The 22,868-nt window shown below is 41.1% G+C and overlaps 2 protein-coding genes across 2 annotated transcripts; both read left to right on the forward strand.

Moving 5' to 3' along the window:
• The first annotated feature begins 7,173 nt into the window (after window positions 1-7,173).
• zgc:195282 (uncharacterized protein LOC100192223 homolog) lies at window positions 7,174-9,072 on the forward strand. Its single transcript, XM_046403950.1, has 4 exons — window positions 7,174-7,344; window positions 8,418-8,512; window positions 8,618-8,672; window positions 8,782-9,072. The coding sequence occupies exons 1-4, from the start codon at window positions 7,302-7,304 to the stop codon at window positions 8,790-8,792; spliced, it is 204 nt and encodes a 67-aa protein (XP_046259906.1). The 5' UTR covers window positions 7,174-7,301; the 3' UTR covers window positions 8,793-9,072.
• A 2,484-nt stretch (window positions 9,073-11,556) lies between these two features.
• On the forward strand, window positions 11,557-22,065 carry pi4k2b (phosphatidylinositol 4-kinase type 2 beta). Its single transcript, XM_046403961.1, has 11 exons — window positions 11,557-12,119; window positions 16,348-16,499; window positions 17,005-17,085; window positions 17,202-17,321; window positions 17,561-17,692; window positions 18,338-18,491; window positions 18,865-18,935; window positions 19,487-19,589; window positions 19,921-20,054; window positions 20,190-20,249; window positions 20,767-22,065. The coding sequence occupies exons 1-11, from the start codon at window positions 11,765-11,767 to the stop codon at window positions 20,938-20,940; spliced, it is 1,536 nt and encodes a 511-aa protein (XP_046259917.1). The 5' UTR covers window positions 11,557-11,764; the 3' UTR covers window positions 20,941-22,065.
• Window positions 22,066-22,868: the final 803 nt, after the last annotated feature.

The raw sequence follows: 22,868 nt of genomic DNA on the forward strand, positions 1-22,868 counted from the left end.
GGCAGAGATGGGGATAAGGAAAATGGCGAGTGGGTGTAATGAAGGGGGGGGGAGTTTGAAGAGAGGGTGTCCAGGAAAAAGGGTGAGAGGGGAGCTGAGTGAGAGGAAAGGGGTAAGAAGACTAGGGAGCAGTTAGGGAGGGAGAGTATGGGTGAGAAGGTAGAGAGGGTGGGGACGTCTCGTGGGTGTGTGGGAGGGTGGAGGCAAGATGAGTAAGTGGGTTAGGGGTGGTAGGAAAGGGGGATGGGGTGTAGAGAGGGCTCTGGGGGATGGGGTTGGGAATGGTGGGGTGGTGAGGGAAAACGAGGGATGTGTGTGTGTGTGGAGGGGGGTTATTTTGCTGACGTGCTCTCTTATTGGTTTGTTCAAACGCTGGGGGAGGGGCAGCCACAAACCATACTCTCACCAGCTGTAGGGAAGAGCACAGAAACAAAGACAGAAGAGGGAGGGGGGGCAGATATGTGTTTTAATGTTGATATTCTGCTCTAATTAGATTCCTGTCTAAGTGGCGGAATGAATGGTGCTGATCAGATAGAATTGGGCATATAAGAGGGAGCAGGCTTTGTTTGAGTTGGAGATTTCTGTTTTTAGTGCACACAAGGGGTTCTTGATCTATGATTCAATGTCACTTGAGAGACAGAGAGGAGCAAATTGGCAACACTGTCTCTTATGGATACATTCAAACTCTCATTTATTCATATTACTTGAAAAAATACAGTTCAGAGGATCATCTGAATTTGAGATAGATGACATGTCACTCCATTAATACCTTGAGTGTTACCTAATCGTTATGCAATATGTTTAGGGAAGTTATATGTAACAGCAAAGACATTTCAAATGATCTAGTTGGTTGAAATTTATAGGTTTAAATACAAAGTTCACTACAAAAAAGAAACTCATATGACCATGTACAGTATGATGCCTCATCCATATGTGTCAGTGTAAAAATATTTAACTTTAAATGTCCACAAAATGAAAAGAAGATTAAATAGAAAACATGAACAGCATAGAAAAAGAAATACCATTCCAGCACACACAAGAAGGCAGATTGAGAGCCATGTGTTTGTGGAGCCCAGCTGAACCCCGCCTGCTAAACCAGTCCGCTGGCTGTGACAGACCGACAGGCAGGGAAATAGAGAGGGTGGTGTGTATGTGTCTCTCTGTGTGTAGGAGAGAACTAGAGAAGAGAAACTGAGGCAAACTCACCAATACAGACATAAAAAATAAAACAGAAATCATGGAGACATATAGGAGAGACATAGAGAAACATACAAAGAGAAAGAGAGAGGGACGCATACTGTAGTCTTACATGGAGAATGAGAGAGCAGGGAGATGAGGAAGCCAAGCTTTCTGTGGCTTAGCCAGACTGGAGCGGTGGGACTTGGCTGGCTGTGGACCCTTGGCTTCACTATTAAAGCAAGGGAGAAAAAAAAAATCACAGTCAAAAAATGAAAAGGGCAAAGAGCTATGCCAAGAATGCACAGGCAAGAAGCAACACATTAGGTTCTTTCCTTCTGCCTGCCTTTCTGTTTCCCCAAGCAGATCTAAACAATAGGTGGGACCATTCTCAAGAACCCAGTGCTATCAGAACCCTGCTGAGTGGCTGAGGTTCACTCTGAAAGTTTTAAACTGTGTATAACGACACTGTTTAAACCTTTTTTGTTTCATCTTAAGTAGATTTAAGGTCATTAAGAACATCTTATTCCACACAGTCTGACTGTTTCATATTATCACCGTGCTCCAACACTTTGTTGAAGTCATAGGTCTACAATCAAACTGAATTTGATTTTTTACCAAATTCAATGTGACATTTTAAGATCCTTTGTAAATTTAACAGTCTCTGCAAAGATTTAATATACGGTTGTGCATGTTTGATTTGATTCACTCCATGGCTTGAGTTTATAAAGACTGGCCCGCCAGCAGGCACACAGTATGTTACTAGTGTTACCAAAAACCTAAAAAAAAAAAAAAGGATAATTTTTCACACTTAAAAAATATTCTTAAAGCCTCAACATCGACACTTTTACAGCCAAGCAAACTGCTCTGTGAGACTGCTAAATGTTAATATTAGCCAACATTATGAACTAACGCTAACTTGCTGATGTTTAGCAGATACAGTATTGAACATGTTATTGAACATACTATCTTAGCTTAGTTAGCATGCTAACATTGCTTAGTACTAAACAGAGAGTACCAAAGAACCACATACATTAAAAACTTGCCTTGATGATGGAACCAGAAGAAAATCCATGAAAGATAGGTTCGTGTAATTAATTCCTGGTGGCCGTGAATGTCTGTACAAAAATTTGTTTCAATCCAACTAGTTGATATGATGAGGTATCTCACTGAATATATCAAAATTGTGACCTTTTGTGGTGCTAGGTATAAAAAAACAGAATTCATGGCAATCTGTACAATTGTTGTTGAGATATTTCACTAACAGCTATATGGTCCCCCTAAAAAGTGAAGGGATTACCAAAGTTAGTAGGATTCATCCTTTTAGGGACTATGAACGTACAACAGGCCAAGTTAATGAAATATTGTCAAGACTTGCCTCTAGCTGGCCTTAAATGTGTTAAAAATCTCATCTTGGCCTTTGCTTGACTGGCGACCAGTCCAGGGTGTATCCGCCTCTCACCCGTAGTCAGCTGGGATAGGCTCCAGCCCCATAGAAAATAGATGGATGGATGGATCATGGCCTTTACTGTGTTTACCCCCTTTTTTAACAACATTTTAGTAAGCAGTTCTTGAAGTTAAAGGATTCTCAGCAACAAATGAATGCTGAAAAATTTTGTTCTTGTTGTGTGTGTATGAATATTTCATGTTCCCTGCAAGCCATTTGGAGGATTGGCATTGTATATCAGCCCTATAGAGAACTGAAAGCCACGGTGGCATCAACACCTGTGTAATTTATGCTATTGGCACACAGACACACAGACACAAACATAGACCATACAAAACAACAAAATATCCCATAATGCAATCTGACTGACCCAGCATCTCATAACTCCTAATCATGTAGTAATAGTCTTCATGCTATAATCATATCATGACATAGTGGCATGAGGGGACTTATGAGCTTTGCCAGATTAATAGTGGAAAACAAGGACTTATTTTCATGACTTTTCCATCCGCTGATACCCTAAGTAGAGGATTATAGCTTTTCGATCGTCTGACTCCAGAACAGCCGTCACAGAGGGGGGATATTTGTGGAAAACACACCCCAGAAATGGCCCTCCACACTATGGTGCACAACACACCAAAATATCCAGCTGGCTGTGCCAAATGAGCACCATAATGACTTTGAAACCATAAAGGGAGAGGCTTTTTTTTTTCTTTGACTTGGTCAGAAAATCTTAAGCTGTTTCCCGTTTTCCTGATAATTCTGATGATTTAAAAGAATGGACTAGTAAAACAAAAAAGTTTTCAGAATGATTATTCTCTGTACGTCAAACAGGTACCACAGTCATATGGTCCTTTGGTTATCTCCATCTCTCAAATGTTCGAAATGCTGCTTGATTTTTGTTTGCCATATGTTTTGTACTGCGAGGCTGATTGTGTGTATGCAGCTGAGATGCAACCCCAAAGCCATGTCATATTCTGGGCTTGGAGGAGAAAGGAGGATGCCAAAAACTGAAACGTGATGAAGAGTGGGTGTGTGAGAGTGAGTGGGGAAAAAGGAAGCCTTCCAAAGGCTCCTTTTGCTTGTGTGTCTGTGTGTGTGTGAGTGTACTTTCATGTGTATGCACATGTAATCAAGAGTGCATTTATGTGTGGGAAGAAGGAATCCTTCCAGCCGTTTTCTTTCCTGAGCCTCTTCCTGCCCCCCCCACCCCCACCCCCCGCACACAATTCTCAAAGCCGGCATCAGAGGGTTTGGCCTCGGCGAGATCCAACCCACCAGAGGAGATGGAGGAGAGGAGCCAGTGTTTCTCTCCCTCCTCTGGGCTCTGTCTGTTTCCACCACTTTAGGATTGTTACTATAAATCCAGCTCACACACAGGCACACAAATATTCCCACATCTCTCCATCCAGTGTGTGTTGGTGTATCTCATATGACTTGGCAGAAGTGAACCATGCATATGTGCATGCCAGTGCGGGAATGTGTGTGTTAAGAGTTTTGGCAGTTTTCTTAATGCAGCCTTACCAAAACATCCTCTGGGAAATGTGGTTTTAACGCCCCCTCTCTTGTCTCCTCTTGTTTCCTTTCTCTCTCCATTTCACAATTACACCTCTTCTGTTTCTCCATGCTCCATCCCTCTTTCCTTTTGATTTCCTTGACATTTTCCTCAAAATCAACCTGTGGAAATCCTCTATCCTCTTCTCCTTCTCGCTATCATTTCCTTCTCTAATGACTCCATTCTCTGCATTTTTTGTACATATTCACTATCTGCTTTCTATTAAAATCATGACATCATCATTTGCATAAAACATTGTAAGCTGCGCATTCATATAGGCTCAGATTCAAGATGTAACTCTCCTCGCGCTGTCCACACACAATGAATGCAGATGGAGAGACATGATAGGTTATCCTGTAGGGAAGGCTGGTCAAATGAAATAGCTACTTGGTATTCCATCCCTCTGCAAAGCGTCACACACAGGAGAGGGATGCTGGCAAATATGCAAATGATGAGATACTTCATATATTTCATAGCCCTCAGAAGTTCATCAGCAACAGAAATGATATGCAGATGATTTTGTCCTGAGAAAATACACTTTTAAATATCACAAATGTTGTAACATACATCTGAAGAGGCAGTGAGAGAGCAATTTTAATGTACTTTACATGAGTATTTCCATTATAAGCTATTTTACATTTAACTCCAGCACATTTCAAAAGGAAATTTTGTACATTTATGTTTCATTACATTTATCAGTTGTAGTTCCAAGTGAGTTTAAAGATTACAGTTTTACATATTTGATCCGTTTCTAGAATATGATATATTGCCATAGAATACTCAGCAGTCTATAAAGTCATTAAGAAATTAATGATAAATTATTTTTTATTCCAATTATTATTTTTGATCTATTTGACGTCAAAAGTAACATCAAACAAAATCTGAACCTCATACTGCACTAATGTCGACATGTCATTCTGATCATACATGCTCATGTTTTTCCATTAAAACATTTTAAAGATACATTTATTAAATGTACAAAATGTTCTACACAGTTTCATTTCCTCACTACAGCTGTGACAGAGTCCTTAATAGAAATAAAATGATTTTTTTGGTCCTAACTCTTGATTAGTTAAACATGAACATTGCTGCCAAATCATCTTGGGTTTCACTTGTTTTAAGCAACTTTTGCATGCTTTCTGGTTTGTTTTTTGTTTCACATCTCAGGCCTCATTTTAGAGCTTTATTTTAATTACCGGTGGGGTATTTTTTTTAAGTTGTTCTCTTAAGAACCCTTACAGATCTCTTTTTAAGTATAACATTGGATTTACATTTGTTTTATATTCCCCATACCTTCAGAAAGTAAATAATATAAGGATGTGAACAAGGAGTCTGCTTTAAGAAACCCTTAAGTATATACAATATTTTCGACATAATTTACATCTAGCATCAGCATCTCTTATCATTTTGTTTCTTCTGTAATATGTGATATGATTATTAAACAAGATAAAATTGATAAAATTCAGAGATACTGTGTTAAAATTAAATCAGCTCTTTAGAAGTTTATTTTTTTCCACACAATTTTTAAACATGAAACCACATTAATATAACTGAAAGTGAAAGTAAAGTATAAAAGAGCACCCAACCAATTAAGCATTTTCCTCTATAATGTTGTCGGACTGATGATTGAAACTGATAGACAGAGGCAGACACATCATCTTTTTCATTCTACGTGTTCCTGCTCCTTGCCAGTGCATGGCACCCACATTACCCATGATGCAACTCAGTGGCTGACAGTTCTGTTTGGTTCAGCTCAGCCTTTAACCTCAATCATAGATGAGGTGCAGGCTACAGTGATCTGGTAAGCTCACGTGTTTGTGACTACACGCTGCAAAATTTGTTTGATTTTCAGACTTGTAGTCTTCAGGCCCATCTGATCCTGAATCAAGTGACAAAGGTAATATTTCATTATGAACAATTTCAGAATTTTTACTCAAGTCAAATTTTATTTTATTTACTATAAGGTACTGCTCCTTAAGTAGATCTGAATATGTCTTCCACTACTGTATTTTAATGCCTGTTTAAGCCATTCACAGGCAAGAAACGAGTCCCACTGACAGTGATAGGGATCGATCTGCACAGTCGTTTGCCTGTCTTCCTACTCCGCAAAGTTCATCAGAGTTCATCTTCTTTGTCCCTGCTGAGCTGAGGCCAGCTACTGTCTCCATCCTTGTCTCGCTCATCTCTCCTCACCCCTGTCCCTCCCCAGGTCCACTTCCATCACCTATCCCGAGGGGATATCCGCCTCCACACACACACACACACACACACACTCTCTCTCTCACACACACACACAGAACCGCCCCTCATTGGTCCCGTAACCAACCCGACCTAACCCTGCCGCTCCCTCTGCTATTTGGCTGCAGTCTCCCTGTGTGATGTCATTGAGGAGAAGTACAGCCTTTTTGGTGTACGTATGTATGTGTGTGTGTGTGTGTGTGTGTGTGTGTGTGTGTTAAAGAGAGTATAAATGGGTGTATGGTGTGTGTCTGTGTGAGTCAGTGAGCGGGGGCGTGCATGTGTGTGAGTATGTGACAAGGAAAGGGAGAGAAAGAGAGAGAGAGGGAGAGAGTGGACCAACAGAAAGAAGGAGAGAAAGGCACAAGTGTCAGGTTTCCCTTTTCAGCTGAAAGGATCAACTCCTTGTTTTTAATCTAGAAAAGAGGGTGAAAACAGAGAGAAGATAGCTGGGAATTTGAGCTGCTGACAGCTGTTTTTGTCCCTTCTCTCCTCACCCCTCTTTCTTTCTTTCTCTCTCTCCCTTTATACAGTGCCATAGCCGGACACCCAAATCATGTGTAAAAACATATACTGAGCTGGCTAAAAAATTATGTATAATATTTCCCTGCCTTTAAATCTGTAATCATATAGAAGAAGTCACTCAAGGTGTAGTCTGTCTCTTTTTTCCACTTAAGATAATATTTACTTACTCAAATCACATTTTTCTCTTCCTGTGACGTCTCACTCACCACATCCTGGTTTTGACTTCACAAGACACCGACTCTTTAACGGCTTTCCTGTCAATTTTCAGTTCACACACTTATACCCTCGTATGCTCTCCTAGGATATATTTTCTCACTCTCACCACGCCACACACTGTATGATAAACAATTAAATATCATAATGGTAGGCTACTGTCCAATCTGCGGGAAGCCTGTTTACTTTGGTAAGTCTGACCTCTTTAATTTTGTACTCTATATGTTTGTCTTCCTTTGTCTGGCTGTCTTTCTCTCTCTCTCTCTCTCTCTCTCTCTCTCTCTCTCTCTCTCTCTCCTGTTTTTTTCTATTTCTGATTTTCTCCCTGTCTCTCTCTGAATTTCTGTCTTTTAGTTGCTTCACTTTAGGAGAAAAGCTGCACATGAATGGCCTTATCACAGAGCTTGTCACAAAAGTGTACTTTCTAGTGGACATTGTAACCTGCCAAACACAGGTGCAACTTATAATGTTAATCAGGGCTGCATTCCATTCAGATGTACCAGTATTAAGGCCCTGTTGTTGTGCATATTGAGTCTTAGATACACCTAAATGGAACTGAGACATTATTAATGTTATTAGTTACACCTGCGCTTTTGCTATTATGACAAGTCAAATAGGGGCTTTGGTGTATCTGGCTCTATTCTCTGTTTGGAGGACAAAAAGAGGGCTTTTCACTCTTTTTTTCTCCTTCACTTTTAAACACACAGAAACACACACGCAGAGAGAGAGAGAGAGAGAGAGAGAGAGAGAGAGAGAGAGAAATGCATGCACACATATCCATTCTAACAACAGGATGTGGGTCCAGCCAAACAAGCTCACATGCTGTTCTCTGGGTTTCCTCCTCACCTTCTGTCTTTTTTAGCTTAGGCCTCTCAAGCACTCAGACCTCATTATTAGATGCACAACAGCACAGCGATTTCAAGTCTGTTTTTGTAGTAGTAGTTGTTGTTTTTAAACTGCTATTTTTATGATCCTATTCATGTGCAGCCTAGGTTAAAATTCTTAGACGTGACGTGGCTTACTGACCTCTTTTCCTCCAACAACCACCTTCCTTGGTCTGTTTGTACTGATGAAAGTAACAGCCTGTATTCTGAAGCAGACACTTGAATCACGCTGTTTCTTGTTGACTAAAGAGAAAATATTATTACTCAGCTGAAACAATTGGTCCACATCTTGGAGAATCTGTACATATTGTTGTAAAAAAAACTGTAAGCGATGTGTTGTTTAAATACTGATAATGCCCGCAATTTTTCTTTGGTACAGGTGAGAAGAAGAGGTCCTTAGGGAGGGACTACCACCCTCTGTGTCTGAAGTGTCAAAAGTGCAACAGACAGCTCACAGCTGGACAACATGCTGAGGTACATGAGGACAGTAGATGATCAAATATATGAGGAAAACAGGAAAAATAAAAAGTGATCAGTCAAATGAGTAGAATGATGCAGTAAATGTCTCCTGTGTTTCAGTATGATGAGAAGCCATACTGTTCACATTGCTACCTGAAGATGTTTGGTCCAAGAGGTACTCCCTTACCACTAAGAAAGCACACACACACATGCACACAATGTGCACAATGGCATCCGCGTGCAGTTTCTGAATGTCTTTTCTCTGTGTGAATCTCCCTTGACAGGTAACAGGTAACTGGTGTTGCCCTGGCACAATGCAGTGCTCCTTCACAGACACCAGACTGAGCCAAGACGGACAAATGCTGACATATAAAAGAAAAACAAGGCCAAAAAAAAAAAAAAAAAAAATACAGATGAATAGTAGACAAGTAACCAATACCTCCACGAAGTTAAATATTTATAAAGGCGTGATGACCACTTGATGTCATGTGTATGTGATTGTAAAAGAAAAATGTAACAGAACTTTGCATGCAGAAAATTGTTAGTCAGTATTAATAAATATATTATGTTCCAAAGTCTGTCTCTGTGGTGGACTGCCGAAGAGCTTGCTCTGGCACTGCATGGTGGATGCATGTGCTCACAAACTAACAAATCAAATACTGTAATAATCACACACATCGCAGGCACACATAAAAAAAATGAGATGAGCTATAGGTCTTTCCGTCTCTCCCTCATCAAGCAGCCAGGGGAAAGGAAAAGGAAGGAAGGAGGAATGGACGAGGGTGGTTGCTGTTGGCAGAGTAAACCAGATCTTATGCCAGCAGAATCTGCTGGAATGGGAGCTACACTGAGGCAAAGACAGATCTCACACACACACATACACATTCATGCACACTGCTGCAAGGGCTTGTCACCCAGTGGTAGGTGAAGTACATAGGTTTGACAGACAGAGACACACACACACACACGTACAGAAAGAGAGAGGTGTGCTCATGTGCTTCCCTGTAAAGTGTCATATGTCACACAAACAACATTTCAGGTATTTGTCCTTGAAGGGTAGAGGGACACAGAAACAAAGGGTATAAAGGATAAAGAAGGCAGAGGCAGAAGCAGTATGGAGAAAGCTGATGGACAAAGGGAGAGAGGGCTGATGGGATTATTGTAACATCTCGCAAAGAGCTGGCAGAGGGATGCTTGCGTGTCTCTACAGCATGTCTTTGAACCTGTCCGTCTCCTTCTCATCCCCCCAGATCCCTCCTTCATCCTCCCTCGTCTTCTATCCCTGCATCCCTTGTATCCCTCTTCTATCCCCCTCCTTCCCCTCCTTCCCTCCCTCCTCTCTCCATGTCTCCTTCACCCCTTAACCCCCTACCTTGATAGATCACATGACTGCTGTGATACCAGCTGGCTGACTGCTCATTTGCATGTGTTTCAGCTTTGCTCCCTTATTAGAGAGAAGGGTGGCAGTGGAGGGGCCAAGATATAGATGGAGAGGGGCTGAGGGTTAAAGCAGAATGAGGTGCAGTGAAGAGAGCTGGGCCAATCAGGGGCAGTGTGAGAATTTAAAGAACTGAGAGAAACAATACCACAGTCTCACCTTTTAGGGGGGCCAGGACTGTTGAACTCTGGAGGTCCTCTGTAGCCCCTGCTGCCAAACTCACACCTCACACACCAACAAATACACAAACAACCACCCATGGAACATTTTGCACAATGCAGCATTTGCACAGAACTCAAACTGCTCATGTTCATTGCACTACGGTCATTTTGCACTACCCTGTCAGCCATTTTGCACTACTGTTTATACTGTTTACACTGGTGTTTATATCATCTACTGTTTTCACTTATATTACACTGTTTTTATACTATATAGCATTGTTTATATTTATATTTATTTTGTTAAGAAACTGGGCTTATACTGGGACCGGGGAAACTAATTTCGTTCCACTCATGTTTTACGTGTGTGAAATGACAATAAAGCTCCTTGAATCCTTGAATCCTTGAATCCTTGAATCCTTGAAGAGAAGGACGACAAAGTCAAATAAAGTAGTACAAAAAGTATTAAGCCTGGTACAGTTAAAGAGTCTGCATTAATCCACTATGAGTCCAGACTAGTGAATGGATGCTTAGTAGCAAAATGTAGCAACATCTTATCATGTGATTGCTGCACCAAAAAAGTCTGATTTGTCGTCCCAGCATTACGTTTAGACAGTCTGTGGGTGTGCCAGGAATTATGCTATTTCTGTGGTGTTCTGTGCATTCACACTGATGATATTTGATGAGAAAAGGATAGTTTTGAACTGATAAATAATGAACAACAGTATTTTCAAAAAAAAAAACGAAAAAAAATGATTAAAAGAACGATTAAAGTGTTTTTTGAGTCATTTTGCGTGGGACTCACAGTCTTCATTTGTGTATTACTGTCGACATCTAGTGGTCATTAAAGCTGCTGCTACATTTTGAAGGAAGGCAAGCAGTGGCATAAATGGATGGACAGTGAATGTATCACTATGCTTATTTGTAACGTGTCTAACATTTTGAAATGTGACGGGGAATAAAATATATTTGTGTAACAGAATGTCGCTTTTTTTAAATTACGACTAAATACAAGAAAGTCTTCACACCTCCTGAAATATTTTTCATTTGGGGAAATTCTTAGCAATGGATCCTTAAAAGTAGAATGTAAAGTATTCATGTACAATGATTTTATTATGAGTAATATAATGATGTTTAGCTGAGGTTAACGTAGCTTCTTAAATGGTGAGCTGACTGACTCAAAGATGTATCCAATAACCAACTATATTATCTTTTGGACATCGAAAGCATGTGTTACACAAGTGTGTAAGTTAAGTGTAACATTTATGTCGAGAAAAAACAACCTACGATGGCTATTGTCCAATCATGTTGATAAGGAAATTGTTTTTCAGGGTGTGTACGTTAGTCGACAGCAAATTTAACCAGTAAATTGCTAATATCGTTAAAATTCGGGTTTCGGATTTCATATGGAGCATTTGAAGGCAACTTTAGCCCACGGTGTTCTTTAGTGGAGCGCATGCGTAGTGAGCCAAATAGGAAGCGGCGCAGGCGAGCCTGACAGATTATGTGGACGTATCAGTGAGCGAAAGCAGTTGCTTTCGAATCATTTATTTGGGGTTTTGTATTCTCAGAAAGAAAGACATCTCTTTAAAATGACTGTCTTACAGCTTAAGGGAAACGTAGTGTAGTTTAATGTGTATTTAACTATATGTATTAATAAACTCGGCGACAATGATGTCGGAATGCGACCCGACAGAGACAGAGACCATCGAGCCAGCGCTGGACACCGGAGCAGCAGCGGTGCCTACTTCAGAGTGTAACTTTCACTCCCCAGAGCCCCCAACGGTATTATTTGATAGAAATAGGTTAGGTTTGGGGCTTACGGTGAACCCCGGAGTCGCCGTTCGGGTATCGGGCTCTTGTGAAAGCGTCTTGACCGAGCTGGAGACCGACGGCTCCGGCGAAGAGGCGCTACTGTTACCGTGCTTAGCAGGAAGCTCGTCGTCTCCACGGGGTGTACGAGAGAAGCGGAGCAGGCGGAACAGACACAGCTCGTCATCGGATAAAGACACCTTGGCCTCCCCAGGTAATTGTTTTGGATGCCTTTAAGATCTGATTAGAGGAAGTCCCGGTGAATAAATAGGCAGCGAGTCCACATAATACTTAGTGCTCAATGCGGATATGTCCTGTCGCATATGGCTCATTGCAAAATTGCACAGGCTGATTAATAGGTTAGATTAGGTGTGTGGAGAACAATGCAAGGTAGACAAAACGTTGTTATCTTAGCCCCTTATGGGGGCGTTAACCCTTTCACTATGGCTATCGTTTGATAGTCCATCAAGGGCCCCTGGAGGGTCTTAGGCCTTATGCGAGGAACCACAGCGTTGGATATGGATAGGACACAAGGTAATAATAAGTTGTTGCCTCAGCACAACTAAAAAGTATCTTTTCTAAACAAACAGATAACTCTGTGAGTGTCACGAAAACTATCAGTACATTCATGTTACAGTGAAGGCCTGTTTGCATGGAGATACTGGTCTGTGCGGTGTGTGAGTTTTCCAGTCAGCTGATGTAACAGCCGCACGTTATCGTCCATGTAGACGATATGAGCTAGCCCTTTAACCTGGTGACTTGAACACTGGAAGCCCAGAGTGCAGTTGGTAATCAAATGTTATAGTGTTTTCTAATTGTTATTATGTTTATGTTTGTGTTCTGTATTTTGTTAATGCAAATTCAGAAGAAGCAGATGTTTTCTTGGCAGATGTCCCCCCTCAGTATCAGTTCTCAATAAGGAAGCTTACAGAATCTGTCTGGTTGTTGCTGGGGTGTTCCCAAATGTTCATATTTGCAGTTCAGGTTATGTTTTGGGCTATAAAAAGCACAAAAAAGCAATGCTATAGGGGAAAGAAAAAATGTGACCTAGACACAATGGCAGCACCATGATTTCTAACTTGACTGCTAATTGGACTTAACACCTCTCCTCCTCATACCACCCACTGCTTTTTTCTCCTTGCAACATAATTTTGGAGTATTCATTTTCTCCTATATTCACTCATACTGTGCTGTTCCCCTCTTTCTGCTGAGATCTGTTGTTTGACCACGTTCTGTCAGGGCCTGAAATCTAGGCCACAGGTAGACAGGTTGAGCCTGAAATCACAGGTGTCCCATTTCCCGTGGCCTTTTAGTTTAATGGTGTTCTGATCTAGAATGACAGTTTTTAAGTGCATTACAAAATAAGAGTCACACATGATCCTGACAGCTATTGTACTGTGTTAGTTTGGTGATATAAAATGTCATGTGCATCTCCATGGTAAATTCTGACCATCAAATTCTACAGCTCATATCTCTCCCACCCTGGCACTAGACCATGTGAGTCCTTACTGCTAAAATTTACATTCATATTTGTTCTTGCAGGCATTCACACTGTCAGCTGGCAGTGTGCAGCAAGCCGTGTGAAATCTAATTTAAGGTTAGGCAAAATACACCTGATGTTGATTGATATATTTGCATACATTTCAATATTTAATCATGTAACTAAGTGTAGAACAGCTGTTTTAAAGCACCAGATGGATGGATGAAACTCCTGCATTAGAACAGCAGGGAATTACTCATGAATATCAACTTGCAATGACTTGAATATAGAATTGTGTAAAAGTTCAGTGTGGCCACACGTTGTAGCAGCAACACTTTTAGAAAGCAGTGTTGCGATGTCTCACACTGTGTGCACTGCAGGCCAGCACGTCTCTTGAGCTTTGACAGAGCTGCACTCGAGCTGTGAAAGAGCTCCGTTGGGCCCATTAACTGGCCAAGGGCTTTGAGATCAACATTAAATATGCACAAGGCCTTTGTGTAAGCAAACACACATGCAGACATGCTAACACTCTAGTCCAGTACAGTGCATGACAATGACGATGAGGGTGATGGAGAAGAAGTTTGGGATGGAGAAAGTATGGATGTGTATTTACTTCCACACCAGTGTTCTGCAGGGTGAGAGAGAGAGAGAGAGAGAGAGAGAGAGAGAGAGATCCCTGCCATCTGTAGTCACACTACACAGTGACATGATCATTGATTTCATCAACAGTACAGGCAAGCATACATCCCTCATCAGGCAAGACAGCTGAATAAACGCACTGAATTTATTGCTGGAAATTAAACGATGATGATAAAATGTTGTGTCACCTCTGTCTTTCACACAGATAAATCATGCTGTAAATCAGAGACATCCAGCAGGACTTTCTCACAATTTATCTTTAGCTCTGTGTTGACAGCACATTATTCCTAAGTTAAAGTCAGGGTGGAACTGTTATTAAATAACAATCAGCTTCCCTGCAGGCCACCAAAAAGATACCGTCATGGCCACACTTCATGTGGCAGGGGGATAAATATACAAAATACAAGAAGATCTTCCAGCCTCAGGGGGGTCAATGTGGGCTTCATAGTGGTCTAACTAATGGGATTGACCTGTGTAATACTATGTAATGGCAAAATGCTGGTGCATACTTGTGCTGCAAATAATGATTGTTTTCATTATTGATTACTCTGCTGATTATTTTCTTGTTTAATTAATTGGTCGTTTAGTCTGATCCTTGGAAAAATCCTGAAAAATGCTCATTACCAATTTGAGAATCAAAAATAATGTCTTCAAATTGCTAACCAAACAGTCAAACCAACAGTCCAGAACCAGTGCCATTGTACCAGTGTGTGTGCCATTCATCTGGTTCTCTCCTTTCAGGCAGAAATTAGATGATTTCATAGTATAAACTGGGCTAACCATGAGCCAAAGGGAGCACAAAACAATAGCTCTGAAGTGCACTTCACACACTGATGACGAAACCATAAAAATGCAGTTATATGTGGAGTTTTTGGAGGTGTTAGTGATAACAGTGAGGCTGGTAGTTTTCAGGGGTCACCCAACATGGCAACAGAAAGTCCTTTAGAGTTAAGTAAAAGATTTGATTTGGCTCCAAGCAGACAATAGGACATTTAATTGTAATTGGTCAGTTGTAGGTGGGCTATGTGATAACCCTGCTCCCTGATGTAATTCATGCATATCTCCATCCTTCTATTCTGTCCTTCCTACTTTTTAATTAGGCTCTCCCAGACACCCTTCAAGTGAATTAGCTTCAAAGCTATCTTTGTTTCTCCTTATCTCACTGTGACAAATGGCATGTTAACTGTCTTCCCGTCCCTTTGTCCATTATTTCCTCCTTCCCCTCCTCCCTACGAGTGTCCCTTTATCCTTCCCGGCATCCCACTGTGACTTTACTGTGACTGATACAGAGCATATGGAGCCTTTCTGTCAGCTGACTCTTCTGCCCAGTGTGAGCCGGAGAAGGTAGAACACGTCATGTCATATGACTGGTGCCCCATATCCATCAGAGAGTCACATTCAGATCTGCAGAGCAATAGAAAATGCCGCTTTGTGAAAGTGGCAGAGTCACTCATTTCGCTCTGTCGCCTCACCACAAGGGCGGGTTTAAATCCGCCAACTGGACCCTTTCTGTGTGCAATTTGCATGTTTGATCAACCTGTCTGTTCGAAGACAAGCCGGTTTGGTAAAATAACAATTCTGAATTTCCCGTAGGTAAACTAACCCTGAAGAATGGGTGGTGGCTCCAGTTGCCTCTCCCATACAAACTGTGTGCATGATCAGACACAGTAGAATGAGTTATTAGAGGAGAGACAGCAGGTTGAAAATATTGACCTGTAGGTAGGTGGGCAGCCATAGCAATATGCACTATTTGGATGGTTTTATGACAAATTTCTTTGGGGAATTTAAATAAAAATTGTGTTCACCTTTTCTAACACTTTTTAATAGAGAAACACCTGTGAATGCTTTTAAATATTATTCATTATACATATAAAAATATGTCTTTAATGGCAAGCTGTTCCTTTTTCTATGCTACCGCGCAGGTTAAACCAAGTGAACCGATGCCTTCCACCCAACTTTTTGCTGCTCATCCCTCTTTGAAAGATGCCTCATCTTTCCAGATGATGCTTTGAGGTTCACAAACATATTTTAATAATATGGCATAAATTTAATGCCATATTTTGGAAGTGGCATGATGATGCAGTATAATTGTTGTGCCATTTTGCAACACAGGTGAGCTTAATAACAGCAAACGTGGCTCAGTTTCATGAAGTGTCCCAGTTGGAGTCACGGTGAACTGGCATGCACAGTAGCAGGATCCTCTCTAAGTGGAATGCGGCATTCATTAATACGCCTGTGACTTTCGTGCTATGACATGTCAAAATGTCTGCTGTGCATCCAGTTTGTTGCCCACAGTATTATTCTGATCTTTCTCCCATTCTAGGTACCAACAGTGGTGACTTCAACCATTTTCCTGATGATCCTGAGTTTGCGGATATTATCCAAAGGGCAGAGCAGGCTATTGAGAATGGCGTCTTTCCAGAGCGGATTTCCCAGGGTTCCAGTGGGAGCTACTTTGTCAAAGATCCAAAAGGGGTGAGAAGAGAAGAAAAGACAGGAATTTTCCTATTCTAGCTAGCTCAAAATCCCAGCTAGTGATTAAATGTGTTAACTTTTTGACATTTAGCTTACTGTTAGCTCCCTACGATGTGGTTCTATGTTCCCTCGAGAAGAGACCAGCAGATGAAAGGAGTGAGCAAGAGTTGTAATGTTCACAGGAGGAAGAATCTGCCATGGAGACTGTCTGAGTAATGCAGGCAGTGATGCTCACATCGATAACAGATAGCCAGCATGCATGATTAGCATCATATTAACAAGTTTAATGTACGCTTCGAGGAAAAGATATTGATCTCTAACTTGTTAGCAGCAATTCTGTCACTTCACATTTGTTTCTTACAACTTCACATGTCTTGCCTGTGTTCTTAAATCTTTTCCTGTCCCGTAAAATTAGTTCTGTTATAGTCATGTCCCTGCGTGAGATGAATTTTTCAACTGTTAGAATTCCTCATAAGACTTTTTATTATTCTCTTTTTCTTCTCAGAAAATCATTGGTGTTTTCAAACCAAAGTCTGAGGAACCATATGGCCACCTGAACCCCAAATGGACCAAATATTTTCACAAGGTACAAGTGTGTCACATGTTTTATCTGTGTGTAAACAATGTACAGGGGAATAACAGACATGTCATAAAAAACAGCTCTCTCAATGTTTTCTTCTTTTTCTTTCACTCTCTGATTAGCTGTGCTGTCCTTGTTGTTTCGGCCGAGGCTGCTTGTTGCCGAACCAGGGTTACCTCTCAGAGGCTGCAGCCTCGCTGGTTGATACCAAGCTCGGTCTGGGAGTGGTGCCGAGAACGAAGGTGGGGCCTCTGAGTCCATAGGCGATAAGGTTTTTGAATTTGCAATGTGCTGTCACAGTTGAACTGAAATCAGGTTACTTTCTGAAGGCCTATAAATGTACTCAAATCAAATGATCATCTGAATGAACATGGATGTACATGTGATTACGTTCACGTTTTTATAACTGTAGGAGAACCCATCCAGCAGTGGTCACAAGCTACAACTAAATCTGTGTTAACTGAGCATCCTTTTTTATCAGGTGGTGTATCTGGCTAGTGAGACGTTCCACTACAGCGCCATCGACAGGGCCAAGTCCAGAGGGAAGAAGTACGCCTTAGAGAAAGTCCCCAAGGTGGGACGACGCTTTCACAGAGTGGGCCTGCCACCCAAGGTAACAGATGGCAGTGAACCTCCACGGTCTGATGTCACCAGCTTTTAGTTGTTTTATATGAGCAATCGGTGAGAAGCGTCAGCTGGTAGCTCCTGTCTTCTGCTATATGCATTTTTTTTTTCTCTTAGCTGCATTTTGAGAAGGCCGAGAAATGGTGTAATTAGAAGAAATATTTCATCGTTATGTAATAAAAGAGTTGAGCAGTGAGCGGAGGACAGTAAACTTAATCGTGCCACACTTGTCTTAATGCTGTCTTAATGCTGTCTTAGTGTTCTCTGAAAAATGTGTTTGTTCAAAAAAAAAAAAAAGTCTTCTCTGCTTTAAACTGTATTTTTTTTTCTGAGTCTTCCAAATGCTGATGCTCTTACTTTTCAGTGTACTCCGCTGACATACAGCAGCAGTTTTGGCATTTGACTCTGTTTCTGATCTGAGGCAGCCTGCTTAATGATCTATAGCTTTGTATATGTTGTCAAAAATGGCTGAAGAAAATGTGTTCAGGGAGCACTGAGAGAAGGTCGGCTTCATATTTCAGCTGTCATGCACTGCTGTCATTTTAGCTTGTTCACATCACAATTTCATATTATATGCAAACAGGATTTTTTTTGTGTATATGCGATGTCTTCCATGCTGTGTGTTTGTTTCCAGGTGGGCTCATTTCAGCTGTTTGTGGAGGGTTACCGTGAAGCAGACTACTGGCTGCGGCGCTTCGAGGCAGAACCTCTGCCAGAGAACATCAGGAAGCAGCTGCAGTCACAGTTTGAGCGGCTTGTAGTGTTAGACTACGTTATTAGGAACACAGGTGAGGGTGTGTCTGTGTTAACGTTTACTGAACTTTTGTGTTTACTGAACTTAAAAACAGGACTACATAACAGTCAAACTTTGTTACGTTCCTGTTCCTAGAATTTGGGCGTGAGTATTTTGGATTTAAGTTTACTAATGCACACGTGCCATTTATTGACCAGTGTTCTTTCGCACTTGATAATTGCTTGTAGACGGTCGGCATTCTTCCATGTTCATGATTATGTTATGTTGAACTTGCACCTGTAATCATGCCCAGTAATTTTAATATCTGTCAGACTGTGCTCTCCGCCTCCACCTACATATCTTCATATGAAAACTTCTTCTTCCTCTACGCTCCTTTACTTCCTTTTTCTCTTTGTCTTCCTCCTCAGATCGAGGAAATGATAACTGGTTGATCAAGTACGAGAAGCCAGGAGAAGGAGATGAAGGAGATGGACAAAAGGTGTGTTCAGACTGATCGGGGAACAAATTTTAACCCTGCTGCAGGCAGTTGTACTGCTGGAATGTTGGTGCATTGTCATGGAAGGACACAGCTTAAGTGAGGAAAGTCCGAACAAGGGTGTATTTCTGGCAACACTGCTGCATTGGCTGCAAATTGATCCATTGGGGCAAAGCTGACCGTCAAAATTATATCCATTAAAAGTGTATTTTTTTTTCCACTCAATAGCTGACATTTTAAGTGGTGGACAACATTATGGAAAAGATAAACCTGTTTTGTTGGAGAGTAAGATCACATTTGCTTAACCAGAAACTTAACCTGAGTCTTGCTCAGGGAGAAGTCTCACTCTGAAATGTCACAAGAGGTGGGATGACAACATGATGAACAACCAGAGCGCTATCTGACTTGCTATCATCAATCATTACTTGCCACGTGTTGATAAATGAGCAAAGGTTGTCATCTCTGTGTCCAGTTAATCGGGCCTTTGGACAGTGATCAATAACCAGTCAGGTGTTGATGATGACTTCTCTCTTTCCTCTTTCCCATCACTGTAGGATCCAGAGTGGCCACAGAGCAGCACAGACTCATGCATCAAGATTGCAGCAATCGACAACGGCCTGGCCTTCCCTTTCAAACACCCAGACGAATGGAGAGCTTGTATGTTGCTCTCTTTCCTCCCTTACGTATTCTCAGTCATGTTCTGTCATTGCTACCCACTGTTTCTTTCCACTCTTTGTCCTCACTAATACTTGTGTAAACAGCAGAAATTGACTTTTATGCTGGATTGATTGCTTATAGTTGCCAGAGCACAATGGGTCCAGTTTAAGTCAAGTATTTCACAACAAAAAGCTAAAAACAAATAAAAACCTTGTAACTCTTTTAGAACATTTTTAGCAATCAGGTGAGATGATAAGGATTAGCATAATGAGCTTTAGAGGTGCAGTGTGTTGCGACAGCTCATGACAAACTGTTGTGTTCCCTCCATCAGACCCGTTCCACTGGGCGTGGCTCCCCCAGGCTAAGGTGGCCTTCTCCCAGGAGACCCAAGACCTGGTTCTGTCCCGCCTATCTGACATGAACTTCGTCCAGGATCTCTGTGAGGACCTCTATGAGATGTTCAAGGTACAAACCATCTTGTGACTTTTCCCTGCTCATACAGATTAAAATTCCTCTTGTGTCATGGTCATGTAGACATATCTAAGTAAAATGTGGTGACACGGGAGGTGTGCTAACAGGAGGTATTCTTTTTCTCTTCAGACAGATAAAGGCTTTGACAAAACCATGTTTGAGAGACAGATGTCTGTTATGAGGGGTCAGGTGAGTATTTTTGACTTTTGTGTCCTTTTTTATATCTTACCTTGCTTTCCTTCCTCTCTCAAGTGTCCCACTTTCAGTTTCTAGCGTGATAATCAGCGGTCAGTTACATCATTTCCTGTCTTGTTATCTTCTGTTTAGGTAATAATATTATTAATAATATTATATTATTAGTAATATTATAATATTACTAATAATATTATATTATTAGTAATATTATAATATAGGTAATATTAGCTATAATGCTGTCTTCTGTTGTCATTACAGCTGAAACCACTAATCAGTTAGACTAAAGCTGTTCTGATTAGTTGTTGAAATCTTTTTCAACAGATTGAATGGTCCTGGCTTCAGGTTTTATAGTTGCTTAACCTCAGTGATAAACTGAAATGCAACCAGTGCACCACTGCTCAGAATGAAACCTTAACCAATCTTCATCTCACATCTCTTTCACAGTGCATTGTTTCTGCATGTTTCTGTATGTTTTTGACATTCATACACAATGAACCCTGTTCGTCACCAGGTGCTGAACCTGACCCAGGCGCTGAAGGATGGGAAGAGCCCCATCCAGCTGGTGCAGATGCCCCGGGTGGTAGTGGAGCGCAGCCGCTCAGGAGGTCAGGGACGTGTGGTCACTCTTGGCAACGCCTTCACGCAAACCTTCCACTGCAAGCGGCCCTTTTTCTCCTCTTGGTAGACTGAGAGGGGTGAGGAGGGGGAAGAGCTGAGGGGAGACACCTTGGCAAGAAGAGAAATGAAGAGGAAAACATGATGATAGAATGTAAGACAGAAAAAATTGCACTCATGAACATTTCTCATTTTGTAAAGAGAGTGCAGACAAAATTGGGAGCTGAAGAGATTGGCATACCAGTGTCTCACTGAGACCTTGGTGCTGTGTTGCGGTTACCATGGTGACGTGATTGGATAATCGACTTTTCCACCGAGATGGGTTTTGTTTATTGTTAGGCAGAAAGGTTTTTTTTGTTTGTTTGTTTGTTTTTTTACGCACCCAAATGGCCAAAGAACAAGCACTTTCAAACCACAAACTAACAGATCTGTGGTCCAGGAGTGTTTGGGAATAAAAGGACTGGTTTCACAGATCTCTCCAGAAAGTGATTTTGTTTTGTTTTGTTTTTTTTTTAATCTGGGACATTGTTGTTCCTGGTCTGGGATAAAGTCTAAGAACGTGCTTTGCCTTGTAGGATTGCTTATTAAAATATAGATGTGCACTTGCACTGATGGAAGTGTTTGACTAGCGCTTCATAACTGGGTCAAACCATCCTTTACCCAGTGTTAGTTTTCAAAACCACATCCGTTAAACAAACACAAACCCAGTGTCTTCAAGTGTCGCTACTGCCAAAATCTGATTGTGGAAGGAATATTGAAAAACCTCAAGAAAAGAATCTTGTTGAAACTTGAATATGAAATCTGGAGAAGCAGGATTAGTAATAAATACATTGCTTGAATGTAATCTGTTTACGGTTTCTATACGGTTTCTTGCTCCTAAACATTTCAGTATGAGTGAATGCTGTCAAAAATCAACTTTTCTCGTAACAATGAATGTATTTGTTGTTTGACACATATTTAATTGCTGGAAAGCAACTTTCTCTCAAACCTCGTGGCTTGGGGGGGTGGCACCTTGTCTCTCCCCTTAGTAACACATTATATGAAGAGGAAAATCAACACCGACGACAATATTTCACATTTGCTCAATGCCGTTGTGTTTTCTTATGTATGCATCTTGAAATTTTTATTCCAACTCAATGATTGTTGAAAAGTTGTATATTTAACAGATGAAAAAATAAAATTTGGGAAGTTTGAATCTTTGTTTTGGTCAGTTGATTATGTTACAGTTTCACAGAAAAGGTGATGAATCAGGGATGAGATAAAGAAGCAGCAAACCAAGCTTCTGCTGAGGGAAATCACACGATACACAGAGTGTTACATAAGTGTATATTTACGGTTGACAAAGGTGTGCTCAGCAGAGCCGAGATAACTTGTTTGTCGGTTTCCATGCGCTTGGGACAAAGCCATTAAATGAGCAGGCTAGTTAATGACTGACCGATGACTGGAAGCGTAATGCGTCCAGTGAAAGTGAGCTATTAATAACTGTTGAATCTGTGTGTGAAAACTGACTGGGTGAGAAGAAAAACATTTAGAATTTTCCATTTACTTTTTTTTTGTTTTGTTTTCTGAATCAGCGTTCATGAAACCAAAGATATTCAATTTTATCTAAAGTATAAAACTGAGAAAGGCTGCAAAATCCTCATATTTGAGACACTTGAATTGGTGAATGATTGGCAAGTTTTCTAGATAAAAAAAAATTGAAACTGATAAATGGGAACAAGTAATTTGTCATTAAAAGTGTTGGCAGTTGTTGACAAACTGAAGTGCTGGGGATCTAAGGGCTGATGCTGACACCAAAGTCATGGAAACAACCTTGTGATCAGTCACCTTGTAGAAAGCAGTGATACCACACGTACAGGTGCAGAGCATCCTCATAGTTCATGCTGCAGGTTAGACTTACAATGCATTTAATGAAGCGCTGATGAGCAGATGTCATCATGTGGACACAAACACGTGCATAATTTACTCGCTCTCGTTGAAGCATCTCCACATGCATGT

This window comes from Scatophagus argus, chromosome 2 (assembly GCF_020382885.2).
Source record: "Scatophagus argus isolate fScaArg1 chromosome 2, fScaArg1.pri, whole genome shotgun sequence".
Lineage (NCBI taxonomy): Eukaryota > Metazoa > Chordata > Actinopteri > Scatophagidae > Scatophagus > Scatophagus argus.